The 26,979-nt window shown below is 38.5% G+C and overlaps 1 protein-coding gene across 1 annotated transcript; it reads left to right on the forward strand.

The window, feature by feature from the left end:
- Positions 1 to 2,909: 2,909 nt before the first annotated feature.
- LOC306735137 (RNA-binding Raly-like protein) lies at positions 2,910 to 25,890 on the forward strand (the record flags this gene model as incomplete). The annotated part of the gene is made up of 8 exons (XM_079216581.1): positions 2,910 to 3,165; positions 20,446 to 20,521; positions 21,639 to 21,686; positions 22,435 to 22,625; positions 23,736 to 23,849; positions 24,028 to 24,182; positions 24,700 to 24,737; positions 25,442 to 25,890. 7 exons carry the CDS (start codon positions 2,910 to 2,912, stop codon positions 24,730 to 24,732), a joined length of 873 nt encoding a protein of 290 aa, XP_079072707.1. The 3' UTR covers positions 24,733 to 24,737; positions 25,442 to 25,890.
- Between the last annotated feature and the right edge of the window lie 1,089 nt (positions 25,891 to 26,979).

Here is a 26,979-nt window from a genome sequence, read left to right on the forward strand (position 1 = left end):
CTATTTGTGACTCCTCCCTCCGTGCTTTTTCAAATAATACAATAAAAAAATTACAATCCCTTTCAAGTAAACCAGATCGCTCCATCAGACAAAAACTAATAACATGTGCAATCACTTTGTTAGAACAATGCAAATCAAGTTCTATCTCTGCAAAAAAATAACTAATATTTGGCAAAAAAAATACTTATTGTGGCTCCAAATAACCTGTTTTGCACTGAATATATTATCAAGATAATAACAATAACGTTCAACCTGTGCAAAACAAAATGAGTGCAGATGTGTGAGCATCACGTTGTATCAGTATTAGTGGCTGCAGTGAGCTGCTTTCCTCTATCAATGTTTTTTAAATGAGATGGTAGATTTGATACGGCCGCTCTTAATTCATGCTCAATGTTGAGCTTAGATCTATATTCTGTTTTGAGAGACGCAGCAGCAGAAAAGATCTCATGGAGGCTTTTATCAAAACGCCAAGAATCGTCAAGTCGCGCAATCGTAACCTGTTAACGGCGTGACGTAAACATTTCCACTAAAGTACAGGCATTTCTCCATGTATTTATTAATGACGTTTTATGTCCGTGTTACTTTTGTACTTTTGTACTATGTAAAGTTATCATATTCATGGAGAGAGTGTTCGTCCTGAAACCACAAGGTAGCCGGTTCATCCCCATAGTTTCATGTTGAAGTGTCCTTGAGCAAGACCCTGAAGCCTCAGAGCTTCACAGCAGCACACTGCCCCTTAATTACTAAGGATGGGTAAAATGCAGAGAATAATTTCCCCACTGTGATATTAGCCGTCGCCCCTCTTTCCGCTTCTAAGAGCTTCTCCTGTGATAATAATGTGTGCACGGCTGCATCTGGGTCTAAAAGCCTCATTGTGGGAAGATACAAACTCATAAATCTCCGTCAACAGGGAATTCAAAGAAGCAACAACCTGAGAGGTACTTCCGTCATCTCTGAGTGGATGTGCTATAAATGTATTGCCATGGCGACACTTCCTGATCCCCCCCAGAGGTCTGTGGCATTATGGGAACAAACAGTGCAGCCTGCAGAGAGGTTGCAATTAATTTGTGTCCAGCTCAATGATTTTTCTCTCTCTCTGCTGACCTTGTTTCTATTTGACAGTAAAGTAGCTGTCATTGTGTGCATTGGTAATACAATCGTTAATTGTGGAAGACGTATTCAGATCATTTAATTAAGTAAAAGTACCAAAACCACAATGTTAAAGTCCTGGTTTAAAAACCCATACTCTATCAGCAAAATATGCTTAAAGTATCAAACGTAAAAGTAGAAGTACTTGTTCTGCATTTAAATGTCTCCTGTGCCTGATATTTTCTTGTATCACATTATTAGATTATTGATTTTGATATTTCAAATGAGGAGCCATATTGTATATTGCAGCTGGTCGAGGTGGAGCTGGTTTTAAAGGGTTGGGCCGCTCCAAAGGTTCAAAAGATCAATCTGATGAAATCATGATGATTCACTTTTCTTGAAACTTTGCTTGTAAAAAAAAAACGTAAAATTAAGAACATAGTCCGACTGCATGGTGGTTAATATTGCACAGTGGATACATTGAATTTATATTGCACATGAATGAATAAATGAACAAATTGACATCCAAAACCTGAGGGAACTACAACAACGTTTCCTCATACAACCCTTTGTATGATATTTTCCGACAAGTCACTCCACTTTCTTTTTCCTCTCTTTTCAAACTAAATGACTGCTGTCTGAGTTTTGTAGCCGATAGAATGAATGAATTCAGTGGACAGAACAAGGCGGATAATTCCTTTTGCTTCTTTCGGGGCCACCTGTTTCTACTTCAGGAAACACAAGTCTCTTTCCTGAGCTCCAATCATCTTGAAGCACAATGCCATTTAGGATGTTCTTGTCCTTCTCAGACATCACAAAGGCATTGCGTGTGGAGGGAACTCAAAAGTAAAAGAGACAATGTAAACGGCGAGTGAAGACTCTTGTGGCTTCTAGCTGTTTTTCTGGAATTGGGAACACAGAGTTCTCATATACTGTAAGAATTGTCAGATTCACATGTTTTAAACGCAGCTGCCATGAAAGCTCCATGTTAACATTGACTTGGGCTTAGGATGTAATGAACAGGTGGAGACAACTGGATAGACAATTATCAATTAATTTATTAGCCGAGAAACATAATTGTTCACTTTTAAATAATTGATATCAACAGAAAATGATTTTGATTAAAACTATTTTGATAAATGACTAAAATCCAATGATCTGCTTTTTCTCTATTTTCATGCGATAGTTGATCTTTGGGTTTGGGACAGTTGGTTTGACAAAACAAGACAAACAAGACAAAACAAGACATTTGAAGACCTCATTCTGCGTTATAGACTGATGGATTCATCAAGAATCGATCAGTTGCAGCTCTAATTTGAAGACATCAGGTTGGGTTTTGGGAAACTGTGATGGACACGTTGTCACTGTTACGGATCAAATGATTAACTGAAGAAAATAATTACCACAGAAATAATTACAAATTCAAGTAAGCGTGCCTGACATGATTCTCTGATAGTGAAGCATTCTGGGTTTCAATTTCATCTTAGAAACTAATAAGAACAAAGTATCTTTGTTCTGAGTATTGAAGCTGTCAGGTGATCAAATCTTCTTGCGTATCTCGAAATGCCTTTTAAAGCATATTGTAGAAACTAGCAGCTTTCTACGGGATGAGAAAACAACATTTAGTTTTTCTAAATCCACTTAAACCCCACTAAATTAGACTATTGAGTGAAAAACAAAGAATGTGTTTTCTCATCCCGTAGAAAGCTGCTAGTACCTACAACATGCTTCCAGCTGTGAGGACCCTTCACAGTCTAACCCTCCTGGCTTTCTGAGCAGTGTGCAATGTGTCTCCCAGCAGGCAGTGCTGCAGGACTAGGATGACTGGGAAGACCCAGACCAGCAACGTGACCAACAAGAATGACCCGCGCTCACTCAACTCCCGCGTCTTCATCGGCAACCTCAACACGGCCGTGGTAACCAAGGGCGACATCGAGACCATCTTTTCCAAATACGGCAAGATCGTGGGCTGCTCGGTCCACAAGGGCTACGCCTTTGTTCAGTACGTCAGCACGAGGAACGCCAGGGCGGCCGTGGCCGGGGAGAACACCAGGGTCATTGCCGGACAGTCACTAGGTCAGTGGTTCTCAACCTTTTTTCAGTGATGTACCCCCTGTGAAATATGTTTTGCATCTGAGTACCACCAGCGCAAAATAATCTTTGGTTGAAAAAAAGATGTATTACACTGCGCTGTGCCATCAGTGTCTGATTTAATATATAATATATACAATTATCTTCATGAATTTACACTTATATGTTATTGAATATTTCTTAAATAACTATTTTGAAAGGATTTTTGAATAGATGCTAATCTTTTATACATATATTTTAAATCTCACGTATTCATTAATTCATAATTTAGAGTTCATTAATGAACTCTAAATTTAGAGTTTTTTAGAGTTCATTAATGAACTCTAAATTAATGTATATATATATATATATATATATATATATATATATATATATATATATATATATATATATATATATATATATATATATATATTTGACATAAGAGAGAAGTACACTGTGTAACATGGTGCTTTATTCAACTTCCATAATGAGAGACCTCTCTTCCACATTGAAGCTGCTTGTTCCCCAGTCTGTTAGATGGATCCATGGTTTCCCAAAAGTACATTACGGTCCCCCCAGAAGTTTATCAGCATTTTTAAAACATCCATATATTAATCTTCACTTGTAAGGGACATTGGGTCACACATTTATAAAAGATCATAGAAAAGAGAACAAAGAGCAAGAGACCTGCGGGGTGTCGGTGGTTCACCATCAGGTCCATGTCGCTATGCCACAGTTGGCCGTTAGCGGCTGGTTGGTCTTTTGTCGGCATGCTGTTCAGCAAGCAGAAGCTGAGGATTCAGTGGAGATGAATGGGAGTCCGGTTTGAGTCATGTACCAGCGGCCTGTGGATTCCCTTTTCTTTTTTCTCCAAAATTCAAGTTTATCGTTGGAGCCGCTTTGAGCCGAAAAGTATTCAAAGTGGACCGCATGTTGTTGAAAGGTTTACGTTTTTTAGATTCTAACATTTATTTTAATGGTATTTAATAACTATATTTTCAAAATGTAACTTGCCCTGACATATGTCATGATAAAAGTGATTGAAAAGTAAAATCCTTTACTTGCATTAGGGTGTTATAGAGAAATCTACATGTTTCATCCTCACGGATGTTCTGTTCAAACCAAAAGATTAAGGGCAAAGAAAACTAGATATATAAAAACAAGAGAAGGGGTCAATACTAATCACCAAAGATACTTTCATAAAAACAAGTTAATATAAAAAGAGGTTTACATTTAGTCAGTTTGAAACCTTCTGCCACATTATTTAAAACTAATATTTCTAATCAATATTGCCTGAAGACTCAAGCGGCCATCTGGTTCATGGTGTTCATGGACAAAAGTCCTGTGATTTATTTTGATGGCGGGCTTAAATTTGATCAGTAAAACCGTGAAAATAATTTTGAAATGAAGAGGCACAGCGGGTGTGAAGACGCTAAGTTACAGACATTTTTGGGGGGTTTGAGCTTGAACGTACAGACAGACAGTCAGACAGACAGTCAGACAGACAGCAACAGGGAAGAAACATTTAGATCCTGGTCTGCCTGGGCGTTGAGTGGATCCCTGTAATATTCCTGATATTACTTATTGATTAGGTCACAGCCTCCTCCACGGAAGACACAAATCCTCCCGAGCCCTGCTCTCTCATTAAAAATGAATAAGAGCGCTGTGGGTCACGTCTGTAATTCCACCCTGTGTTTGTTCAGTTTCATGCATTTTTGGGCAATGAAATGATGGCAGTGGTAAAAGTTCATTTTGCTGTAAAATAGTGTGTCTCAAGAACTATTATTGTATTTTTGTAGAACTTCATGACTGATACTCCTTTAGTGAAACTAAACGGACTGGCCTGAGCCAACCCAGGTGTTGTCTGGGTAGTTTTGGCAATGTGTATTGGTAATGATAACATTGTACCTTGAAACCTGGCGACATTAGTAAAATTAGACCCAATGGAGCAAACTGGCTGTTAAAAACATTCATCTCAGTGTACAGGCCGAGCTCCTGGTTCAACTTTGACTGACGGTAGTTGCCGTAGTTTTGCTCACACGATTCTCCTGTTCAATGAGAGATTATTGATCACATTACAGGTGTGTTGACTTTACATTTAGATAACATGGTTGAACGGTTGGTTTGTTTGAAAGCTAATGAGTCGAAAGAGGAGCCAGATCTGTCTCTAAAATAAATTGGAAATAAAACTAGAAGAATAGGAGTCAAATTAAGCCCAAATTGATATAATGGAACTATCCTTTTAAAATAATAATTTAATATTTTGGGGATATACACTATTTGACTTTCTTGTCAAGACTTAAATGAGAAAAACAATACCACTCTCAAGTTTGGATGGAGCTAAAGTCAGGAGGCAATTAGCTTAGCTTAGCATAAAGACTGGAACCATAAGGAAACAGCTAGCATATTAAACAATGTAAAGGAGAATTAATACATTGTATGTCATGTGCTTTAACTATTTCCTTGCAGACAGTAGAGACTCCAGGAAGTCAATTATTTGTTTATGTTTGTGTTTGAAATAAACGAACAAGATGTGAGATGTTAATTTGTGAGCGTTAGAGGGATTGGTTGATAGATTTTAAAAACCTTTTTCCAGTCTTTATGCTACGCTAACCATATGAGTGTGGTATTTATCTTCTCATCTCATGAGTTCATAATCTGGAAAACTGACTCCTATATTTTGTTTTGCACATTGCATGCTTAATATTTTTAAAGGCAGCATTAAGGTTTTCACATCGGTGTAAATAGTATTACGTCAGTAAATGAACATATTTTGTATCGATGGTCCTAGCATAACCCAAATGTCTGGACATCATTGATAACTGAAAAAGGTTGACACATTTCTAAATACCTTAGTGCTTTATGTCGACACACAACCGAAACATTCACCCTGCTGTCAACACAAATCCACGTCTAGTCTGTCTTGTCCTGTCTGCATCGTTGCATCCACTTAAAGGAGCTCCTCTCATTGTTATGCACACTGACAAACCATAGCACGGTTATGCATTTCCTGAAAAACACGATTTCCTGAGAGAAAGGAAAGAGCATCTTGCTGAGAAGATCTCAAGTGAACATGTGTCTCAAGAACAAAGGCTTCACACAGCAATAAAAGTGAAGTATACCTTTGCATAGCAGGGCATACTGCAGCTCCACTGACTGCACTTCAGAGTGTGCTTGTACACATTGAGCGCCTGTGGACACACGCACACACACACACACACACACACACACACACACACACACACACACACACACACACACACACACACACACACACGCACACGCAATAAATTCAGTATATTAGCAATGCACCACAAGTGTCAGAGGTATACTAAAGGTGTCCACAATAACGTCTCTCTCTGCTTCGGAAATCATCTTCTCTGCCTTTATTCTTCTGCCCCCGTGAAACGTAACCCTTCCATCATCATCTTTTAAACATGAACTTTATATTTCATTAAGGTTTGAAACTGTATTGCCAAGAGGTGGGCGCAGCCTGCGCAACATAGGAATTATTTATATTTTCTCCTCCTTTATTAAATCACACACAGGGAAAAGAGTCAAAAGACAGAAGTGTGAAGGTATGACATGTGACAGGAGGGGTCACGGGGTCAGATTCAAACCTGTCCTGAGTACACAGTCTGCAGCTTTACTAGAGTTACTCGAACATCCCGTGCTTGAGTAGATTTAATAGCCGCGAGATGCTGAAGCGCCAGCAATTGCTTTACTCAATTTAATTCCTTCGAACATGACTGGAGTGCCGACACAATGACTTTATGTAGTTCATGAAAATAAAAGTGACATTCAATCAAATCGCCGGTTGACCTCAGACATCAGCTACTTAGATGAAGATGTCAGCTAACTTAAACACACATCACTTTACATCACACGTCACTTTAACATACACTTACATTAACGTTATCTGTTTGTCTGAGCACTTTATCTTATACTTGGTTTAAATATCATTGCACTGTTGTTGTCGTCGACTGTTGATTGTTGTTTGACTCGTCTAATGTATGCACCTTCCGCCTGGCAAAATTCCTCGTTTGTGTAAACATTCCTGGCAATAAACGGTTTCTGATTCTGATTCTGAGCTGGTGATGAAGAGTGCAGGGGAGGTTTTCATTCTTGTTTCACCATCTAAGCAATTCTGCTTTCTGCTTTTGTGGCTATAATCTGGACATAGATGTATCAATACCCTAAGGTTCATTCTTTATAATCTGAGTTTGGTGTGATCATAAATGCTTTCTCTGGTTCAAAGTGTGGAAGAACTTTCCAGTGTGACTGTTGCCTGGTGGTCTTTGAGTGCCTCTCTGTGGTTGAAAAGCTGCAGAACAACATAATCAGAATCAGCTTTAAATCCAAGGTATTCTGGAGTCTTTTTTTCTATGTGTTCGGGAACTGTAGGTTGCATACAGCTGATCCGCCGTGTAATGACTGGTAAAACTACAAATGGAAAAAAATAGTTTCTTTGACATTTTTGGGGAAAGCTATATTTCATAATAGTGAAAGATCTATTTGCAGGTATGTCTGTCAAAACCTCAGTCTAAAAGTCTCTAGCTTAATTTATTTGTTTTTATAAACAATATATATGTAAACGTTATGATAAGGGAAGACTTAAACAATCAAAGTTACAGTAAGGATATCAATCCATGCAGACATTAAAGGAGCAGTGATTTACTACCATCTATTGGTGAGGTTGCAGAATGCAACTGAACACTGAATACCGCTTCACTGAACACTCCTTTTCCAAGCATGTCAGAGAGCCACGTTGGTCTTCAGGTAGTGTACAAATGCAAAAAGCTCTCTCTAGAGTCACTGTTTGGTTTGTCCTTACTGGCTTCCTGTAGAAACATGGCGGTTCAACATGCTGAACTCTGTGAAGAGGACCGGCCCCCTATAGATATGAAGGAGAACATAACGATTCTTAGTTTCAGGTGATGATACACTAATTCCATTTCCGCCAATAAATTCTCCTAAATCAACACACTGTTCCTTTAAGTATGATACAAAGATGGGACCTGTTGGATTGTGTCAATGTTAATTTGATTTATTGAATAATAATCAAAACATTCTAATCTAAAAGTTACCATTTTTACTCTAAAATATGGATTCATTCTTCTGTGCACCAGTCAGTTATTTCAGGCTTCCCTGCATCCCTGACTTTCCATCTGCATGAACACTAGATGGCGCTGAAAGAATATAAGTGAAGGCAACGCCACCAAAACTCTGACATCTTATTAAGTCCCTCAGCATGCAGAATTCAATCCTATCCTCTGTGGTCAAACTCATGCAGGGCTCGCCTGCATCCTGTGCAGAATATCCAACCACATTTTTACATTCATGAATAATTGTATGCCGTGAAACATTGCTTTTTAGTGGTTGTCTTTGCTGTTTCCATAGTAAAATAAAGCAGCTCGGAAACGGTTGACACATGGACTGTTTTTGTATTAAGATACAACAATGATTAGGTTGCTGCTGTCATTAATGGTGATTAAATGTGTTTCAACATTATCTTGGAATAACCTCCTTGAATAAATAATCCCAAAAGACACACAGAACGTGTTTTAGTTCCCACATCATAAAAACAAGATGCATTTTTTATATTTCTTTAAAGAAGTCAAAGTGAGGACATTGGTCGTTTGATTCAAGCGACTGTCCTTGAAGTCATGAATCCTCCATCTTTCATTGGCTTTTAGTTTCTGGTCTTTTCTTGGCGAGAACAAAGAAGCGGGGGACCATTAAGATATCAGGCTGCGTGAGACAGCTGCAAACCCCTTGTCAGTGTAATTAGATATTACAATTACAAGGCTTCATCTGCAGCGGAGCCCGAGCGCTGCAGAACAGCTGGGGAATCATAGGCAGGTGCTCTGCTTCTCCAGTCTGTCTCTTAAGTCACTGACAATCCTAAATGTAAAAGAGAGAGAGAGAGAGAGAGAGAGAGAGAGAGAGAGAGAGAGAGAGAGAGAGAGAGAGAGAGAGAGATGGGAGGCCGTCACAATATGAAGCTGATTTGTCATTCCAATGGAAAAAACTTAGAACAGTGAAGGTCAAACTATATTTTTCTGCATTATTAAAATTGAGTTGTATTTTATAGGACGAACCATGAATATCAAGCAGGATTCATCTCTTGGTGTTTGTTGTTGTTGTTAAATGTGTGTTGAATTATGTGAAGCTTCAATCAATTTCTAATTATTTAACACATGTATTTTTCATTCTTTTTTGTTTCTGAGCACAATTATGTGTTATCGCCAAGCACTTGCGCCACAAATTCCATCTTTTTTTTAATTGATTTTTTCATTCACTTGTTTGTTGATAACGCCAATATAGCTCCGTTGATCGGAGAGAAGCATCTGTCCATAAAAAGAAAAAAAAATCAAATAATTGAACACAATACAGATACACATTGTGTGTGATAACATAAATAAATACAAGTGATGTTTTGTATGCTCTAATTTTCAGCCCATGTCCCATGTTATATATCCGAATAAACAAATAAATCAAATAGATTCTACCCAAAGATTCAGGATAAAAACAATATATAGCGACTGTGAGCATATGAATGTGCTTGTATGTATTATATATGATCAGGTATGCATTGGAATATGCATAGTTGTAAAAGGGTATATATGAAGTGTATAATATGCATGTGTGTACACATACAATGTGACCATGAATACATCAAAACTCATTAAATATTCACATCTTTGTTGGTGCACAAGACAATATTTCCTAACAATGGGTCCGAATGAGTCATTGTAATTGTAATAATGTAATTATAACTCGACTCTCACAGCCCTCATTGTGTCTTTCTCCTGCACCAAGTTAACGACGAGCTGGTGAGTGGAACATTTAGCAGCTAAAGAGCCAGATATTTCCCTCTGGAGTTAATGGAGCGCTGAAAGATAAATATTGAAACTATATTGAAATGAATAATGAACATTTGTGCTTACATAATGTGAGTGTAAAATAATACATTTGACCTTTTAAGACGTTTCAATGATGGTCACTTGTGATAGTCATCAGGACATTTAAGAGACCAAACAATGAATTGAGAAGGTAGATTAATTGATAACAAAAATAATTGTTAGTTGCTGCCATCTACACATGATGGGTATTTTACAGGCTGATTCCAGTATGTTAGACCCTATATGCTTGAGTACATTAAGGCCAGTACGTTTCTGTATTTTCAACAAAATTGATAGGTCACTGAGCAAATTAATCCAGTTAATTAAAACTACACTTCCAAGACCTTTTGGGTGAGTGGTTTGGTGGGTGCCTTGTTGGTTGGGGTAGAGTAGTTGCATGATATGTTTCTTTATTCTCTTCCTTCACTTCAAATTGCTTCTTTCCAGTCACATACATTTCTCATTTAAAGGGAGAGAGTGACTTTTTGGGAGTGAAATAGTCTGAAAGTATCACCCATAAAGTATCATATTAAACTATTTCCTTACTTCTCAATCAGTGCTTCACAGAGACAAAAAACAACTACACGATCGATTATTAATTCAACTCCTGTCTTTGGACGAGAGAGAGAGAGAGAGAGAGAGAGAGAGAGAGAGAGAGAGAGAGAGAGAGAGAGAGAGAGAGAGAGAGAGAGAGAGAAGTATTCTGAGGCGAGAGTTCCCCCTGGAATAGTTCGACAAATGGTTTGGTCCGAAGCGGCTCCGCTGTGAGTCTGGAGCAGAAGGTGCACGCGCAGTCTGGCTTTTTTTAGGGAGAGAAAAGGAAGCAAAAGTCTACTCGACCGCAGCAGAGACGTCACCCGTGTTGTCCCCGTTTCGACATGACCATGTTCAAAGGCAGGCGTCGCAACCTGAGATGTGAGTATGAGGCGTCGATCCCTCGTGACCAGGAGTTTTAATTACATGTCGCCGAAGTTAATGCTGTTAGTTTGCCCAGAGCATTGGTGAAATATTGTATTGTACACATTGTAGATACTACTTGTACTTTACTTGAGTATTTCCATTATATCTTAGGGTATATTGTCATTTTTACATACAGTGTATCTGACAGATGTAACGTTAGGTACTTATCAGATCAATATTCAAAAGAATATGATCAATTAATTAAATAGGTATTTTTTTAATATAACTATTGAATGGAAAATAGTTGACATTTGACAATATTTTGATGCTGCTTAGCCTTAGATATTGATGAGTCAAGAACATTATTCAAATGATAAAGGTACAACGTGGTTTTATTGCGCCTTATTAGTATTTTTACTTTTGATACTTTACGTGCAACTTGCTTCTTGTTGCCTTCTCATGTATTTTTACTCGAATGCAGCACTTACACTGTGGCTTTTACTTTTACTTCAAGAGATCAGAGTACTTCTTCCACCACTGCCAGAGAGTGTTCATTCCTTGCTGATGATTATAAATTGTTAAAATGCATTAACTGTGTGCAGGCTTCTCTGCAGTCTTTTCATAATTGAAATCTGCATCTCCGGCGTTCAATGTGCGTCAGCATTTTTGTGTACATTTCAAAATTCTAGTGAAGCAATCCTTATTTTATGAATTAACGCATAGGGACTGATGCAAATCAAACATAAACAATGCCATGGCTAATGAGCTAATATTTTACCAATTCAGACAACATAAATACTCTTCATCCAGTTTTTGAGCTTTTTTTTGGCATGAATTGTGTAATTAAATAAAAAATCTGAGTAGTTTTATTACAGGCAGGAGGTTGCTGCATAAGGCCCATAACAGTCATTTGAATCCATTTGGTTACTGCAGACTAAAATATTAAAGTGGTGGTGTTCAGTGCAGAAGTGCCTTTGAGCAAAGTACTGCACTGGTTGGTTGCACAGGCAGCGTGTACCTAAGAGGCTGATGGGGATATATTTCTGCACTGTTTGCAGATCTGCGGTTAAATGAATAATTTATATCTCGTGTATTAACTGCTAGATTTATTGGTTCATGATCAGAATACATTATATGTACAACTCGTGAGTTTTGCATGTAACCTTTTATTCATATTTATTTAGATGTATAAAGTCAGCGCTGGGACAATTATTTTGTATTATCAAGAGGCCTTATTCACAGCGGACATTTTGACGAATAAACTAAACGCTGTGACGGTGCACAGAGAGTTCTGCAGGGACAACTTATTTTTGTAGGCCAATCCTGGAAGTTAGCATCACCCAGCTGGTTCGAATGTGATTTTTGTATTTAAATAAACTCTGTGGCAAACAAATGTTTCTGATCCTGGAACAATTTGATCAGCAAGATAATCGTCATGAATGGACACCACATTTTATGATTTTTTTTTTTTAAGTGTCAATACAATCCGCAGAAGAAAAAGTTAATGCTATGCTGTGTTCACATTGAAAGAGTTGCGAATTTTCTCAATGCTTTTTCTCAACACTTTTTCGCCTGAGTTTACTCACTCGACTTTATGTGGTAAATTCGCTTTTTCGCAACCATTCGCGTTTGTACATTGACTTTACATGCAATCTACTCTTTTGGTGTGAACGCAGCATAAGGCTATAGATGAACTACACCACGGTCACATGAGCGTGGGTATACACAACGAGGATGCAAGGATGAACCAGTCGGTTTTAAGGTTTAGTGGTCTCATTTAGTCGCTTGTTAACTGCCTTTTTTAAGATGTAAAGATTTCTCATCTTCAGCTTGAGTCAACCACAGACCTCATTTCAGGCATCTTAACCGCCTGAGAGACGAGGGGACCGGAAGTGCAACAATGCCGACTCATTCCCAGGAGTTAGGGCTTACTCGATAAGGACCCTGAAACTAATGTAGCGAAATGGAATTCAGCCATCATTAATTTATATTATTTACTATTTACTGTGCTTTTCAGACTGTGACATGACAAAATGGCTCCCTGGAACAAAGGGAAAATTATTTTCCACAGTTAATAAATCAATCATTTGATGAATAAAATGTGAGAAAACGGGGAAAGAATCCCTTGAGATTTCCTGCGGTGCTTGTTTTGTCTGACCAACTTTCTCAAGTCTAATTTACCGCCACATAAGACAAACTACTGAACTTATCTGAACATTGGAGAAGCTGAATTTAACACATTTCCATAAAAGAAAAATTGCAAAATCAGTGATTCCCAACCTTTTTTAATGGCTTGTGATCCTTTAAGTGAAGCAATGTATTGTGTGACCAACTCAACCAATTAATTATTTTTTGGCACTTGTTTCATTTGAATAATCTTTAAAAAACCTGAAACTTAAAACAACAAGAAGGGGGGAAAAAAAGCCAAGATTGGAGGAGCAGGAACATGTTTTGTCTTTTTCTAACCCCTTAAACCTTTTGTGATTAATTTTCTGTTGGTCAACTAAATGATGAATCACCTAGTCTTTTAATTCTGCTGATGTCTAAACATGTATGCTGCTCAGTGTTTCAACGGTCAAACCCTGAACGAGGAGGCCAAGTTTCAGAGCAGATGTACGAGTAGTTTCAAGCAGGTGGCAGCTGCCAGTTTGTTTCCAGCTCCTTACACAGATTCACCAGCGTGTGGCGAGGCGGAAATGATGGACCACCTCCTGGGCTTGAAAGGATTCAAAGCGTTGCACTTAAAGACACATAGTTACATCATAAGAAAGAAATGACAAAAAGCAAAAGGAGGAACAGTGTATTAACAGCTCAGGAGAGATGAAAGACTATATTATCTTTACCTCAGGCTACGGCCATATACTCATTATGATTTAATGCAAAAATCAACACATGCCAAAGTTGAGGTGTACCACAGGCGTGAAAACCTGTTACCTTCTCTACTGCGACTCCGAAGAACATTCACACTAATGCGAATATTCCCAATGCGAACAGTCAACTCGAAAAATGTAGCAGCCACACGTCAGTCTCTCCTAAATGGACCACAGCTCAGCAGGTCTAATGAAAATAATTGTATTAGATCCTCAGAAGAAGTACAAGGAATTCATTAAGGAAGGACGGCAATTAATTCACGTGTCGCCTTCTATAAACAAAAAAGCTTTGAGGTCTTCATCCTGATTGGTGGAATCAGTCATGACGTAATACACTCTCGATCAGTGCATGTAGCTCAAAGATGTCTGCAGTTCATACGAGATTAGTGAAGACTTTAATTTACGATATCTCCAAGTACATTTTGACGAGCCTAAATTTAAGTTTATTTTAGATTTCTGGAATAACATTCTTTCAAGTAAGAACAATGGAATTGTATTGCGAATTTAAATATGTCATAATTCCTCAAATAGTGGATTTATTGTTTTACCTTAACTGAGGACACCAGGCCTTTATTTGAAGCAGGCTTTTATTAGATCCGTGTATCGAGAGGTGAAGTCGCACTCCTTCCAATGGACCACCACGGGACCTTATTTCTGGAAAAATTTGTAGGGTAGTCGATAGCGGGTGAATTGCACCACGAATTACACTCATGATGGTTGTCAATTTAAAAGATATGTTTCAGCTTCGTTGTCTGTGTCCTCGCACAAAAAATGTTTCTTGCTCGTTCATTTGCTTCCCAGCTGATAAAAAGAGTCGCTGGATAAAAGACATCAGGTAAGATAAGGTTACATTTGTGCATCGAAATAGCTAAAAGCTACCTAGCTAGCTAGCAAGCAGAGGCAACTGCTGTGTTTGTGTCGTGCTCTTAGAGACGAGAGATGTTGTTCACTGATCTTTACTAAATGAATCAAATTTATGACAAACTGCAACTTCTTTACTTGCACAATTATCTTTTGAACTGACAAAACGACTACTGTGTCATTCATGATGTAATTCAAAACGGAATAAAACAAAATTTGTCTTTTGCTGTTGACTACTGTACATATTTTTTCCGGAAATAAGGTCCCATTGGGGGACACCAGAAGGGGCAGGACTTCGCCTCTGTATTGGGTCATATTTTATTTTCTGATTCACTCTTCTGCTCTTTTTTCCTACTGCATTATGATGTTAATGCAAACTCACCACTTCTGTGTATCTGTCATAAGAAGGCTTTTTATCGTGAAATATTTGTAGGGTTCTCCATTTGTCTTTTGTTAATTTACCCGGAATTCATGACAGATTAGCCAAAATAGTAATTTATCTGAAATCTGATTCTCCGGTTGACCCATGTCATAGTCGTATCTATCTTGTGAAAACAACTTAAGTTTGTTGATCCAGACTATCCAGAATTACATTCATGGTTTCTGCAAATAAACTGGAACTAATCTCAATTACAATACAATGGCATGACCAGTAAGAACAATATTTCAAGACAATGTGAACAGAAGGTCATCATGTCCACATACACACGTTAATATGTGGGTGGGTGTGTGTGTGTACCCAGACACACACTCACAGTGTGTGTGCTTCCCTTAACCTGTCACTCACCCTGCCCTGCTTGAGGAAACACTCTCTCAGGTGTAATGAAAAGCCGTAACTGCCTGTGCCCTTGAGCCTCCCTGTCAGATTTACGGGGCGCGAAAACGCAGCGTAGATTGAATCTGCGGCTGCTGTCATGCAGGATGTCTCTTATAGTCGCTCGTTTGTATTCACACAGGTGCCTGGACGATCTCTTATTCAAATACTGCTCACCTGCTCTTGTGTAACAGCATAGACAGGAGATTGTTCTGTGCCAGGAGTGATGCTCTGCCTGCCAAAGATTGTGTTTTAGTATTAGTGCAGGGAGGTAATGTATTCTCTCTCATTACTTTTCTCAGGCAGTATTACCACATCACTTAGCTTAGAAGGCTATAGTTTAACATGGACAACCACTCTCTTCCCAACTATGTCTATTCCCAAAGTTAAAAGTTGCTTTGCACAGTCTCTTCCATGTGAATAATCCCAGTCAGGAGGAAAATTGCTAATACACTATAGTTCAGCTTGCCAAGGCTAAATAGAAGCTGCACAAGGGGTAAACTGTTATTTAGCTGCGTTTTCCTTTTTTCAAACTAAGCTCATCCCTGTGGACGCAAAGTTTTGTCTGCGCTGGTCCGGTCGTAATGACTCGTCCACATCTCCAGAGACGAAGAGCTCAAGGGCAAGCTGAGCCGAAGGGTCTATTTATAACAAAAAAAGATACTCAAAGGTAATTTAGCACGCTGTCATTAATATGAATGAACCCAAACGGAGTCAGGGGTGCCCTGAGGTGGTGATGATTGTATTCTAAAAGGATCCAGAGTGGATGGATAAAACTGTTACTGAATTAAACCACATCTTTGCCGAAGGAGACGCTCAATTAAATGGAGATCTGGTAAAGCCCACGATTTATGGGTTTCATCTTGTTCAAGATGAGGGGAGGCGGTATGAAAACACCCCTTTGACCTCTCCGACCTTTGAGTGCGTGACTTGCAAACTAAACCTCTTACTGTGAAAATCTGGTTTCTATACTTTTTTTTTTTTTATATATATATATATATATATATATATATATATATATATATATATAGTAACATAATAAAGCAAGTACAATCTCTGTAAATCTCATCTCTGGACCAATATATTCTCAATGGATTTCTTGGTCCAAAAACGTTTTGTCTTCAATATTTAATAATTTGGAAGTGCACATTGTAACCTTTCTTTTAAATGGTCTACTTACTTAGAGTGGCCGAAAAAGATCAAGTAATGCAGCTTTAAGAATTGGATTACACTTATGAAGCATAGACTGTAAATAAGAAGTGGACGTAATCATCAGGAGGTCACCCATTGATTTTTGGACTGCCGTCATGAAGCCTTGAGTTTTTCGACGAGTGACGCTGTTCGGCACTGACTCGCCCGTCACTGACGGGCGAGTCAGTGCCGAACAGCGTCACTCGTCAAAAAGCTGACAAACTATGACCCCGCCCCGCTGGTGTCACCTTTTTCACCCCTTATGAGTTTGCAGGTCTGACTGTAAATGTTAGACCCAGTGACAGCATGAAATGGCTTGCATAATACTTAGTAAGGAGGCCATCATAATTTTTGACTCATGGCTGAAGTTAAGTTTCTCCAGCTCTCCCCAGGTTGGCAAAAAATGCATCTCAAAATGCATCAGATCGATGCTTTAAAATATGGAATATTACAATTTTTCTTACGAGGGAGCATGCCCCCGAACCCACTAGAGGGGTAATATCCTTCTCACCTTTTTCACCCCTGACCCATTTTCATGCCTGACAAACCAATGAGTGGCCTCCCTGTGACTACGCAAACCTCTTGTAGACAGTCTGTACTTTTCAACATTAAAAGCCCTGCGAGTCGCAAGGTTGGTGGTCTTTTTGAATTTGTCTCTGTTTCTGTTGTGCAGCGTCCAACTCCCTTATGATGGCAAGCAAGCAACTCTTATTTTCCCCTCAATGTGATGCTGCATACAGTTTACAATATAAATCGAGTCCTCACTGGCTATTGCTTAGCAACACAGCCTCCATCTCCAGGCTCAACATTTTAATAGATACACACATACAATCAAGTCCGTCAGTCGCACACGCGCATTTGTTTAATTTTTGTATATGATTAATATAATGGCTGTAATCAATCAGATGCTCAGTGTGTGTCTGTCGTGGGCGTGGAGGGTTGTGGGTGTTCGTTTAGAGAGTGCTTTTTAGTGCTTCGCTCTCTCTTTAACGACCCCAGCAGGGGACCAGAGAAAGGAGAGCACACTTAACGATGTGGACCATTCCTCACGTCTTCCTGGAGCCTAATGATAATGATACAGACGTCCCTGTGCACCGGAGAGCGGCTGATACATCCCGGATTCATTAGTCCATTAGGGAGAGCGAGGAGGGAAAGGAGGGAATAAAGAGAAACAGAGAGGAAGGGAAAGTCTTGTGTGTGTGTGTGTGTGTGTGTGTGTGTGTTAAAGCCAGAGAGAGAAAAGGTGTGACAAACGAAAACAGAGAGCCTGTATACTATAGTCTGAGATATCTTGCATTCTTTAAATTGGCTCGACTTCAGCTCCTGTCATGAAAGTTGCTGCTGCATGATCCCCAAAGCAGTTGATGCAGAGCTGATGTTTTATCTGCGCAACTTTTTTTGAAGCTGTCGAGGGTAACTCACCCCATCAGACAAGGGTCTGTCCTGCTTTGTCGGTGTGTGCCTCTGTTTGTGCGAGCGGGAAGTGGGTGTTTGGTGTTTGTTTGTGTTTGTGTGTATGACCTTGAGTAGCACTCAAGGCTGACTGAGCTGAGTTTGAGCAGAAGCACCGCTGAGAAGCCGACAGACTAAATGCAGCGATAGCAGCCTGCTTTAGCAGTAGGGCTCTTGGAAGCTAGAAGGGTCTGTCAATCATTACTCACCATGTGTTGAAGAGTCTCAGTAGTCTGCGAATGCATTTGAAGGGGATTCCATTGTTTTTCAGTTTTTTACCGAGTGACTTTTATTTTTTTACCAAAATTGTCACTTGCAGTCCTTTCTTAACACAATCGATGTCTTGGTTGTCTCAAGGTACTTCAAACCCTTAAAAAGTTTCCAACTTCTCTGCTCGTCTTTGTGTCTGTGAAAGCTTCAGTGGACTGTAAGTGTTCAGTGTTCACTAAGTGAATCAATGCTTTCTACCTTTTATTCACCTGGTTAATTTCATCACACGGAGCCCAACAGGCACAACCCTCTCTGCCAGCTTCAGGGCTCCAACTAACAAATCATTTGAATAAAAGTCTATAGATTTGTATAAGATAAAATAAGATAATCCTTTATTAGTCCCGCAGTAGGGAAATTGCAGGATTACAGCAGCCTTGCACACAAGAGACACACAGTAAAAAAACAAGTAATATAAATAATAAACAGTAAAACGGTAATAAAAAAACAGTAAAGAAGAGAATACAGTAGCAATTTAAATAAAAAATTAAATATACAGACGGAATTTAAAAAAGTATAAAAAAGTACTTAATGTATTTATATTGCACCAGGTAAATGCAATTAAAGTGGCCACAGTGAATAAAGTGATTACAGTGTTTGTGGTCTACTGTGAGCTCAGTTTATTGTGCAGCCTGACAGCAGCGGGAAGGAAGAACTTGCAGTACCTCTCCCTCAGACACCGGGGGTGAATCAGCCGGTGACTGAAGGAGCTGTGCTGGTTTATTACTAATACACTAATCTGTACGCTAAATATTAAGCTGGAGATGGTAAACTCAGCATTAGACAGGAAACAGACAGATTAAGTCTTTTGATTACAGTAGTTGCCATGGAAATTTCATCATAAGTTAAAATATAAAGTTATAAAGAGATGATGCCACGTCTTGCATTGTTCATAAGGCACAGTCTTAAAACATTGAGTCTGCAGGGCTTCAACGCAAAGATTCAGCCTTGAGTTGAGGTATGCCCAAATTAAATTTCTCCAAGATGCTGGGAAAAAAAATGTAAGAGGTACCAGAGAGGTGAAATTTTAAAGACAGTGAGAATAAGGTCTGTCTGTATCTGAGAAGTGATTTAGACGGAATCGGCCCTCGAGGGATTGTCAGCGACGCTCTTAATCTCTAATCTTTTTCTCTCCACCTCTAATTAGCGATGTCCCTCGTCTCTCAAAGTTTGGATACTGATGTTTTCACTTCAAAATGGATAAGGATATGTTCCACTTGCGTTTCTGTATTTGAAAAAACATTGAAAAATGTGTGGTGGCCAAGCTCTAAACAAAACTGTTTTAGTGTGTTAATTAATGTCTGAAAAGATAAGATACAGATTTGATTGACTTCAGACTGATTACATGTATGGAGTACAAACATATAAGATACAAAATGATACAGCTGATGCATATTTTCATTAGGGATTAATCTTGCACGGATTATCTTTCATTAATCGATATAATAAATCTATCCTTTTTTCTGTAACATGTCAGAAAATAGTGACAAGAGTTTATCACTGCAGAAAATTCTGCAGTTTTGAATCTTTTGCCTATTTTTATTTCCAAGCCCCTCAAAAATGTGAACGCACAGTAGAATAATAATCTCCAAACATCCCTGCACTTTCATGCTCGAGTTCTTATCACATTTTGGAGACATGGACTAATGAACATGTTGACATGTATTTGTACCCTGCAGGCATTTTACAAGCGATGATTTGTAACCTAATTTCAACAGTATTATCATTACTATCGTTAACATACATTTTGTAATGTGTTACAATTAAACAGCTTGGAAGCTCATAAAATTGTTACATGTTAAATTTATTACGACACATGAAACTATCGTGTAATATTTTCACAATAGGCAAAACAATGCAGGTTTATTGGTCTTAAAAACATTCATTCTACCCCCTTATTTTACACAGGATTTCCTTCTCGCTCTATTTTTTTTTAAGTATTAACCTATATTTAGAAGGATTTCTGTATATTATAAGGCAGTACTGTGTCATGTCATGACATCAATTCTCATTTTGTTTGCAGATATCAACATGGCAGGAGAGCCAAAACCATACAGGCCTAAGATGGGCTCCAAGAGGCCTCTGTCGTCCCTCTACAGGTCTGTGTGAAACATGTCTTATTTTGCTGTTCGGTTAATGCTTTGCTGACCTACTTTTCCCACCGTAGTTACATTCTGCTGTCTGGTCAGGTACTTCAGCAGGAACAGCCAATTTCCTAACTGCTATCAGTGTCTGTTGTTACATGACTTTTTAGTGTCTTGTTGGAGGCAAAGAAAAAAACGTGCACAGGAAGTGACATGGCTGGCATTTTAAGAGGCTAAAAGAAGTACAAATGGCTGATCATTAGGGCTTACGGAATTTAGTTAAAATAGCTTATTTGTTTTCTTGCTGTGTTAAATTAGATAATTGATATCACTCTTGTCTGTACGCTAAAAGGCCAGGCTAGCTGTGTGCTTTTACCTGCACCGCTAAAGCTAATTAATTAACATGTTTCATGATGTCTTTGTTTATTTAATCTGTTCATAAACTGTGTACACATTATATTGTTCTGGCTTTATATGAAGTGCTGTGCCAGAGAAATGACTTCCTGAAGTCACAGAGCCAGTCTGCCTGTTTCCCCCTGTACTCAGACTGTATGCTAAGCTAACCTAATCAGCTGTTGGCTGCTGTATATTTTCAGAAATACACCTAATTGTTTTCCTGCAGTTAGGAGAGTATTGACTCATGTCTGTGCTGTAAATGTGAAACTACACTCAGCAGCTAGTTAGCGTAGCTTAGCACAAAGACTGGAAACTAGTCTGAAGGTAAAAACAATTGTTTACCAGGAAATTTAAAGCTTGTATCTTGTTGACTAAATCTGCGCAGAAACTGAAGTGTAAAAATGACACCCTGGCAGACGGTTAGCTTAACGTATAAAGACTGTTCTTGCTCTCAGCTGAAGAATATCTAAAAAGAGGAGAGAATAACGACACTGGACTGACGTTGGTGCCAAACCAATAGTATCCTACATATATTTTATTGTAATAGACCATGTTTGTTATCAATAACTAACCAAACCATCAAATGGATAATGATATTTAATGATATTCAGGAGAGCTAAATAATGTTTACTATTATTGTCAGTAGGTGACGCTAATCGCCAAATTTGATATAAATCTGGACTTTTTTACATTTAACATTAACAGGAAACTTAAAAACTCTGTTTTATCTTCACAGTGGCTATGAGTTTGACTATGACTACTACAGAGATGATTTCTACAGCAGGTATGTAAAAAGTCGTATCTGATGGTAAATATCAGCACAGTTTGGCTGAACCGGTCACGTTCCTCCCTACATTTCTTTTTCTAATCTCCGTTCTCCTGGTATTTTGCCCTTCACTGTTCCTCCTTTCTCCTCTTTTCAGAAACGGCTACTTAGATATAGATGAGTTTTGAACAGAATGGTCCCATTTCCAATCTAAGGCAAAGTAACTACATTATCATAGGCATAATGAATGTAATATTGGGGAGGTTTTTATTCCTTTCTGTTGGAATTGCTAATGATGCTGTTATCCGCATAGGCGAGTACTGAATGTCAGATAGTCCCCAGGCTGGTCATTTGCGCTGGCAAGGCAGAGAATGTATCTTCCTTCTGACATTTTCATTGGCTTGTTTACTTCCTCTACTTCGCAATACCCCTGATGAGAGTTGAATCCTTCAGCTTTGAGTCATTATTGCTATTTTGGCAATTTAATGTGTCGTTGGCAAGTGGGAACAAGATTTGATTTAATGTCCGCGGCGTTCAATATGTACCTCTATCATTCAAACATCTTTAAGGGGCTTTGTAAGTGTTTCTTGTTGCTGGAGTGACTTCTGGAAGAAAAAAAATACACCAACACACTTGCTGTTTAATGGCCATAATAAATCCAGAAATGCTTCTCCTTAAAACGACTAGTTCATCTGCACTGTAATTTCTTTTGTAACATTTCTATTGTTTGAAGATTGCTGAAACTTTATTTCTCATGTGTCTACAGACTCTTTGAGTACCACGGTCGGGTCCTGCCCCCGACCCGTGCTGTGATCCCCATGAAACGTTCGCGGCTAGTCGTCCCGTCCACACGCAGACCCAAATCCTCCTTTCCAGTCAGGGCCTGTTCTTCTTCCTCCTCCTCCTCTTCCTCCTCCCGAGCGCTCAATGTCGGCTCTTCCATCGCAGTCCCTAAACGTATGTTCTCTTTGTCACTTCTTTTCTGCTCTGTTTAAACGGAAACTCAAGTTTATTACAACTTAGTTCTTTCCATGTTGTGATTAACAATGTACTCTCCAAAGTGATTATTGAGATCTGATAACTTTGGAAAAAAACTAAACGCTTTAGCAGCAAGGCAATCAGACGGGTTTAGGGTTACAAAAATCGATTCATTTTTTTTTATTAGGCCCGTAACATATAAGAAAAAGGGGGAAATACCCATCACAGTTTCCCTGAGTCCAAAGAAAAGCAGTACATCTTAAAATTTACAAAGCTTGTTTTGTCCTAGTGTAATGTGTCGTTCTCCTCCATTCCCTGCAGCATTTCTGAATCTTTTATATCACTGTTTAATTGCACGGCTGTTTTAGTTCACTTTCACTGCTCTCGGAGGATCATTTTCAGACGTAGCAGGCAGCTGTTTTTTAACAAAAAAGCTCTAAAAACCCACAGTACACAGCCTCTTCCGCCCCAAATGACAGACAGACTCAGCTAGCGATTAGCTCCTGATCATAGTGGAGCATTTAGCAGATAAAGAAGAGACAGATTGTTAAACAGTTGGCAACATTGCTTGTGTCTGATAGTTAGTTAGTTAGTTAGTTAGTTAGTTAGTTAGTTAGTTAGTTAGTTAGTTTAGCACAAAGACTGGGAACGGGGGGCCAACCTGGCTCTGTCTGTTGGTAACTAAATGGACCTACCAACAGCTACAAAATGAGCATATTTCAAAAATGTTAAAGTATATTTTAAGTTTGTGAAGACGGTGTTATTATTACTGATGGGAATAAAAAAATAGGATCCAGATTGTATGGCAGCTTCATTTTCGTTTAATTGTTCAACAGTTGCCATTGCACTGCTCGTAATATCACTCTTACCAATCAGTATTCTCTTCATAATGCAACGGCGTAGAATACATAATTAATTGTGGCATCCATTTGAACGCCCTTTCACGATTGTGCCTCCGCTACATTTCTGGCAACGAAGTTGGCTGCTGAAACGTGTTTGAGCAGCGCAGTAGCTGTTGTAGCCGTGTCTATCTCCTCATCGAACATCACATTAATTGTGCTTTTTAACTGTATTAATGTATGCTCACAGTGAAGACAGACCAGCTGCTAACAATCAAGAAGGAGCTGTCACAGATCAAGACCAAGATCGACTCACTGCTTGGACGGCTGGAGAGGATTGAGAGGCAGCATCGCTCTGACGGCGGTGAGAGTCGACAGAGGGGAGCATGCATATGTAGATGTGGAAATGAAAGACGCACACAAAGTGAAACTAAAAACTACTTAAGCTTTATAGAGTGGCTCGTCTGAAAGAAATCATTCTATTTGTAAAAATAAGAAGTATTGCTCTCTCTGATGTTAACTGCAAGTCTCTCATTTCGCAGACATGCAGAGGAAACAAGAGGGGACGTGTGAGCGTCTCCATGGTGACGCAGCAGACCACTCGGGTAGAGAGGAGGCGGAGGGGACGGCCGAGGTGGAAGCGGGAGAGATGACGGACGGCGGGGAAGATGACTTTGAAGACGAAGGCAACAGAATGGTGAGCAGGTCACGTAGACATTTACGGTCTCAATAAGAGCGAAAAATAAGATGTTTTCTTTTACCTCAATGCCTGAGCTGTTAATCAATGGCTGATTAGCCTCTCCAGGAACATGAACATAAGCTCATGAAAGCATTCCAAGAATATATAGTATTATGCACTACCTGGAGACCAAGTTACTCGACCAACTCTGAATGTATGAGAGAATAACTAACTTACATTTACTTAACGTTTCCTCTTTGTGTATCTATGTACTTTTGTGTCCTTATTTATTGTGGAAAAATAAACTATAACTCTTTAGTTTTTTTGTAACTTTAAAAGTAACTAAATGTAACTCTAAATTCTTTTATTCTGATATTTTGCTCATCAAAAAGCCCCTCGTGTGACAGATTAAACAACAAACACAAATAAATTGTTTCATTTAAAGTGATTGGGAATTGAAGAAGGGCAAGTTAGAAGAATGTTCATCTCACTGATATTTATATTGTTTTGTTTTGTTTTCTTCTTTTAATCGCAGATAGAGAACCACATATCGGACATTGACAACTGAGTAAGGTCAGTGTTTAATCTCTTCTTAAAAGGGAATCATTATTTATTCATATGGAATTTCATTTTGTGAATAGACTTTTAGCAGCGTATGGACCACAGTACCCGTTTTCAGTTCCAAGCCACTTGTAGTAAGCAGCAGCGATGCTGATGATCTTCGTCTTATTTTCCTCTTCTTTTAAGCAGAGTGAGAAACGCTGCTCATCCCGTCTGTTATTCTCTCCGTCTGGGTGCGTAAGGCAAAGACAGCTTCTCTGCCGTTATCACTGATGACTGTCTGAACAGCCGCAGTGACACAACTCCGTCAGGCGACATTTAAATCCCCTGATTTTCTTTGTATGAACAAATAGCGAGATTTAGAGATTTAATTTGCCTCTTGGCTGACATTTACTCCCTGCTGTCCTCAAGTGCCAGATAATGTAAATCCTTTTCAGCCATTCTGAACATGATGGATCGTTAAAACGGTATCATAATTAACCGCTTGTTCTCAGGTGGATATCTCAGTGGTCGCAGGTAACATCAAAAGCATTCGTTTATTTGAATGTTGATCGCAGCCCCTACCCCACCTGTTTTTCATCTCGCAGATGATGCAGCTTATAATGTAGACACCTTTTCTACATGGGTTTACTGTGAAAGTAAATCATTTTATTATTATTAATAATAATAATAATTATCACTGCTGTCTATCTTGTATTCTCTTTTTTTTTCTCAAGTTGGGGAAAAGAGGAGCCTACAGTACAAGAAGAGGGGAGAAAAGATGCCAGCAAAACTTTCTTGATCAAGAAGGTGTATTTGAAATTTACAGAAAGCGATGACGGGAGTGACTGAAAGCAGAGGAAGAGTTTTTCAAACTTGTTTTTTTTGTTTGTTCGCCTCATTAAAACATGGCACTCCTGATGTGTACTTCATCTAACTGCTGGTTATGAATATTCTCCAGACGACAGCAAGACCACCTGCCAAGAGCAATCTATGATTTCCCTTCAAGCTGATTGCCTTTCTGGAAAGTGAGGACAATATATTGTGTTCTTAATACAGTATATTATGGTCTGTATTGTGCATTAAAAATACAGTTGCGTTATCAATCAGATGAACCATGAAACGCACTCTTTTGTTGTAATGTTTGTTCTGTTTCTGTGCATTGAAAACTGAGACGAGCCGCAGCGCTGGAATAATTATTAATGATATGATTTTACTTTATTTGTACATTCAAATGAAATGTTATTTATTCATAATGTCAACACAGTGTCTTATGCATATCATGTTTGTCATTCGTTATCCATGAGAAGATGCTTTTTTAATTCTATTTACTTTCTGTTTTTTTTTTTTTACTATCAGCATGTTAAAAACATATCATTATGGATCATTTGTATTCATTGCGTCTGTTGTACAGCTATGGATTATAGCAGTTTTTGAAATAAACCTGTTCCTCCCAAAAACATAAAAAACAGTCTGACAGTCTGGTTGTGGCTTTTATTTACACATTTAGTTTCTGTTTGGGTTTTCTGCACAGTAAAAATATATATTTTTACATTCTGCCTAAAAAAAAAAACAACTTCAACAAAAGGTTTAAAAACCTTATGACACAAGACGCAGTATTGGAAAGTTTCTACCTGACTAAACTTAAGCAACATGGCTGTAGGGATGAAAATGCTTCTCTGTTGAATTATCTATCGGATGGATTGTCATGGGATATTTCTACAACCATTCATGCTCCCCTGAAGATTACAGTACAACTTTGAGGTAGTTTGACTGTCAGAGGGACATGTAGCAGCTCAGTTAATACTCTACTATAGTTATTGATGATAATTTAGCCTACAAACTATTTTATTATTCTATCATTTTATTGTTCCAGCTTCTCAAATGCGATGCTTTGCTGCTTTACATCATTGTTTTTTAATATCTTTATTATCCTAGTATTGTAGCTTTTTTCACTTTTCTGAAGTTTTACAAATCAAACAATTCATCGATTAACCAAACAAATTGTAGATTAATCTATTATGAAAACCTCCCCTGAATCAGGGCCTTGAGGTCATGTTGCAGTTTTTTATCCATGTTTGTCCAAAATCTCATCACCTCATCACTTTATTTTTTTAAACATTCATGTGAAATTGTTATATTACCATATGAAGGTGAGGTCACATTGACCTTTGACCTCCGAAATATAGTCAGTTTATTCTTAAATCCAAGTGGACATTTGTGCCAAATTGTTTTAGATATGGCATTCACGAGAATGACTCGAAAACATAATGCC

Source organism: Taurulus bubalis (assembly GCF_910589615.1).
Source record: "Taurulus bubalis genome assembly, chromosome: 1".
NCBI classification, from domain to species: domain Eukaryota; kingdom Metazoa; phylum Chordata; class Actinopteri; order Perciformes; family Cottidae; genus Taurulus; species Taurulus bubalis.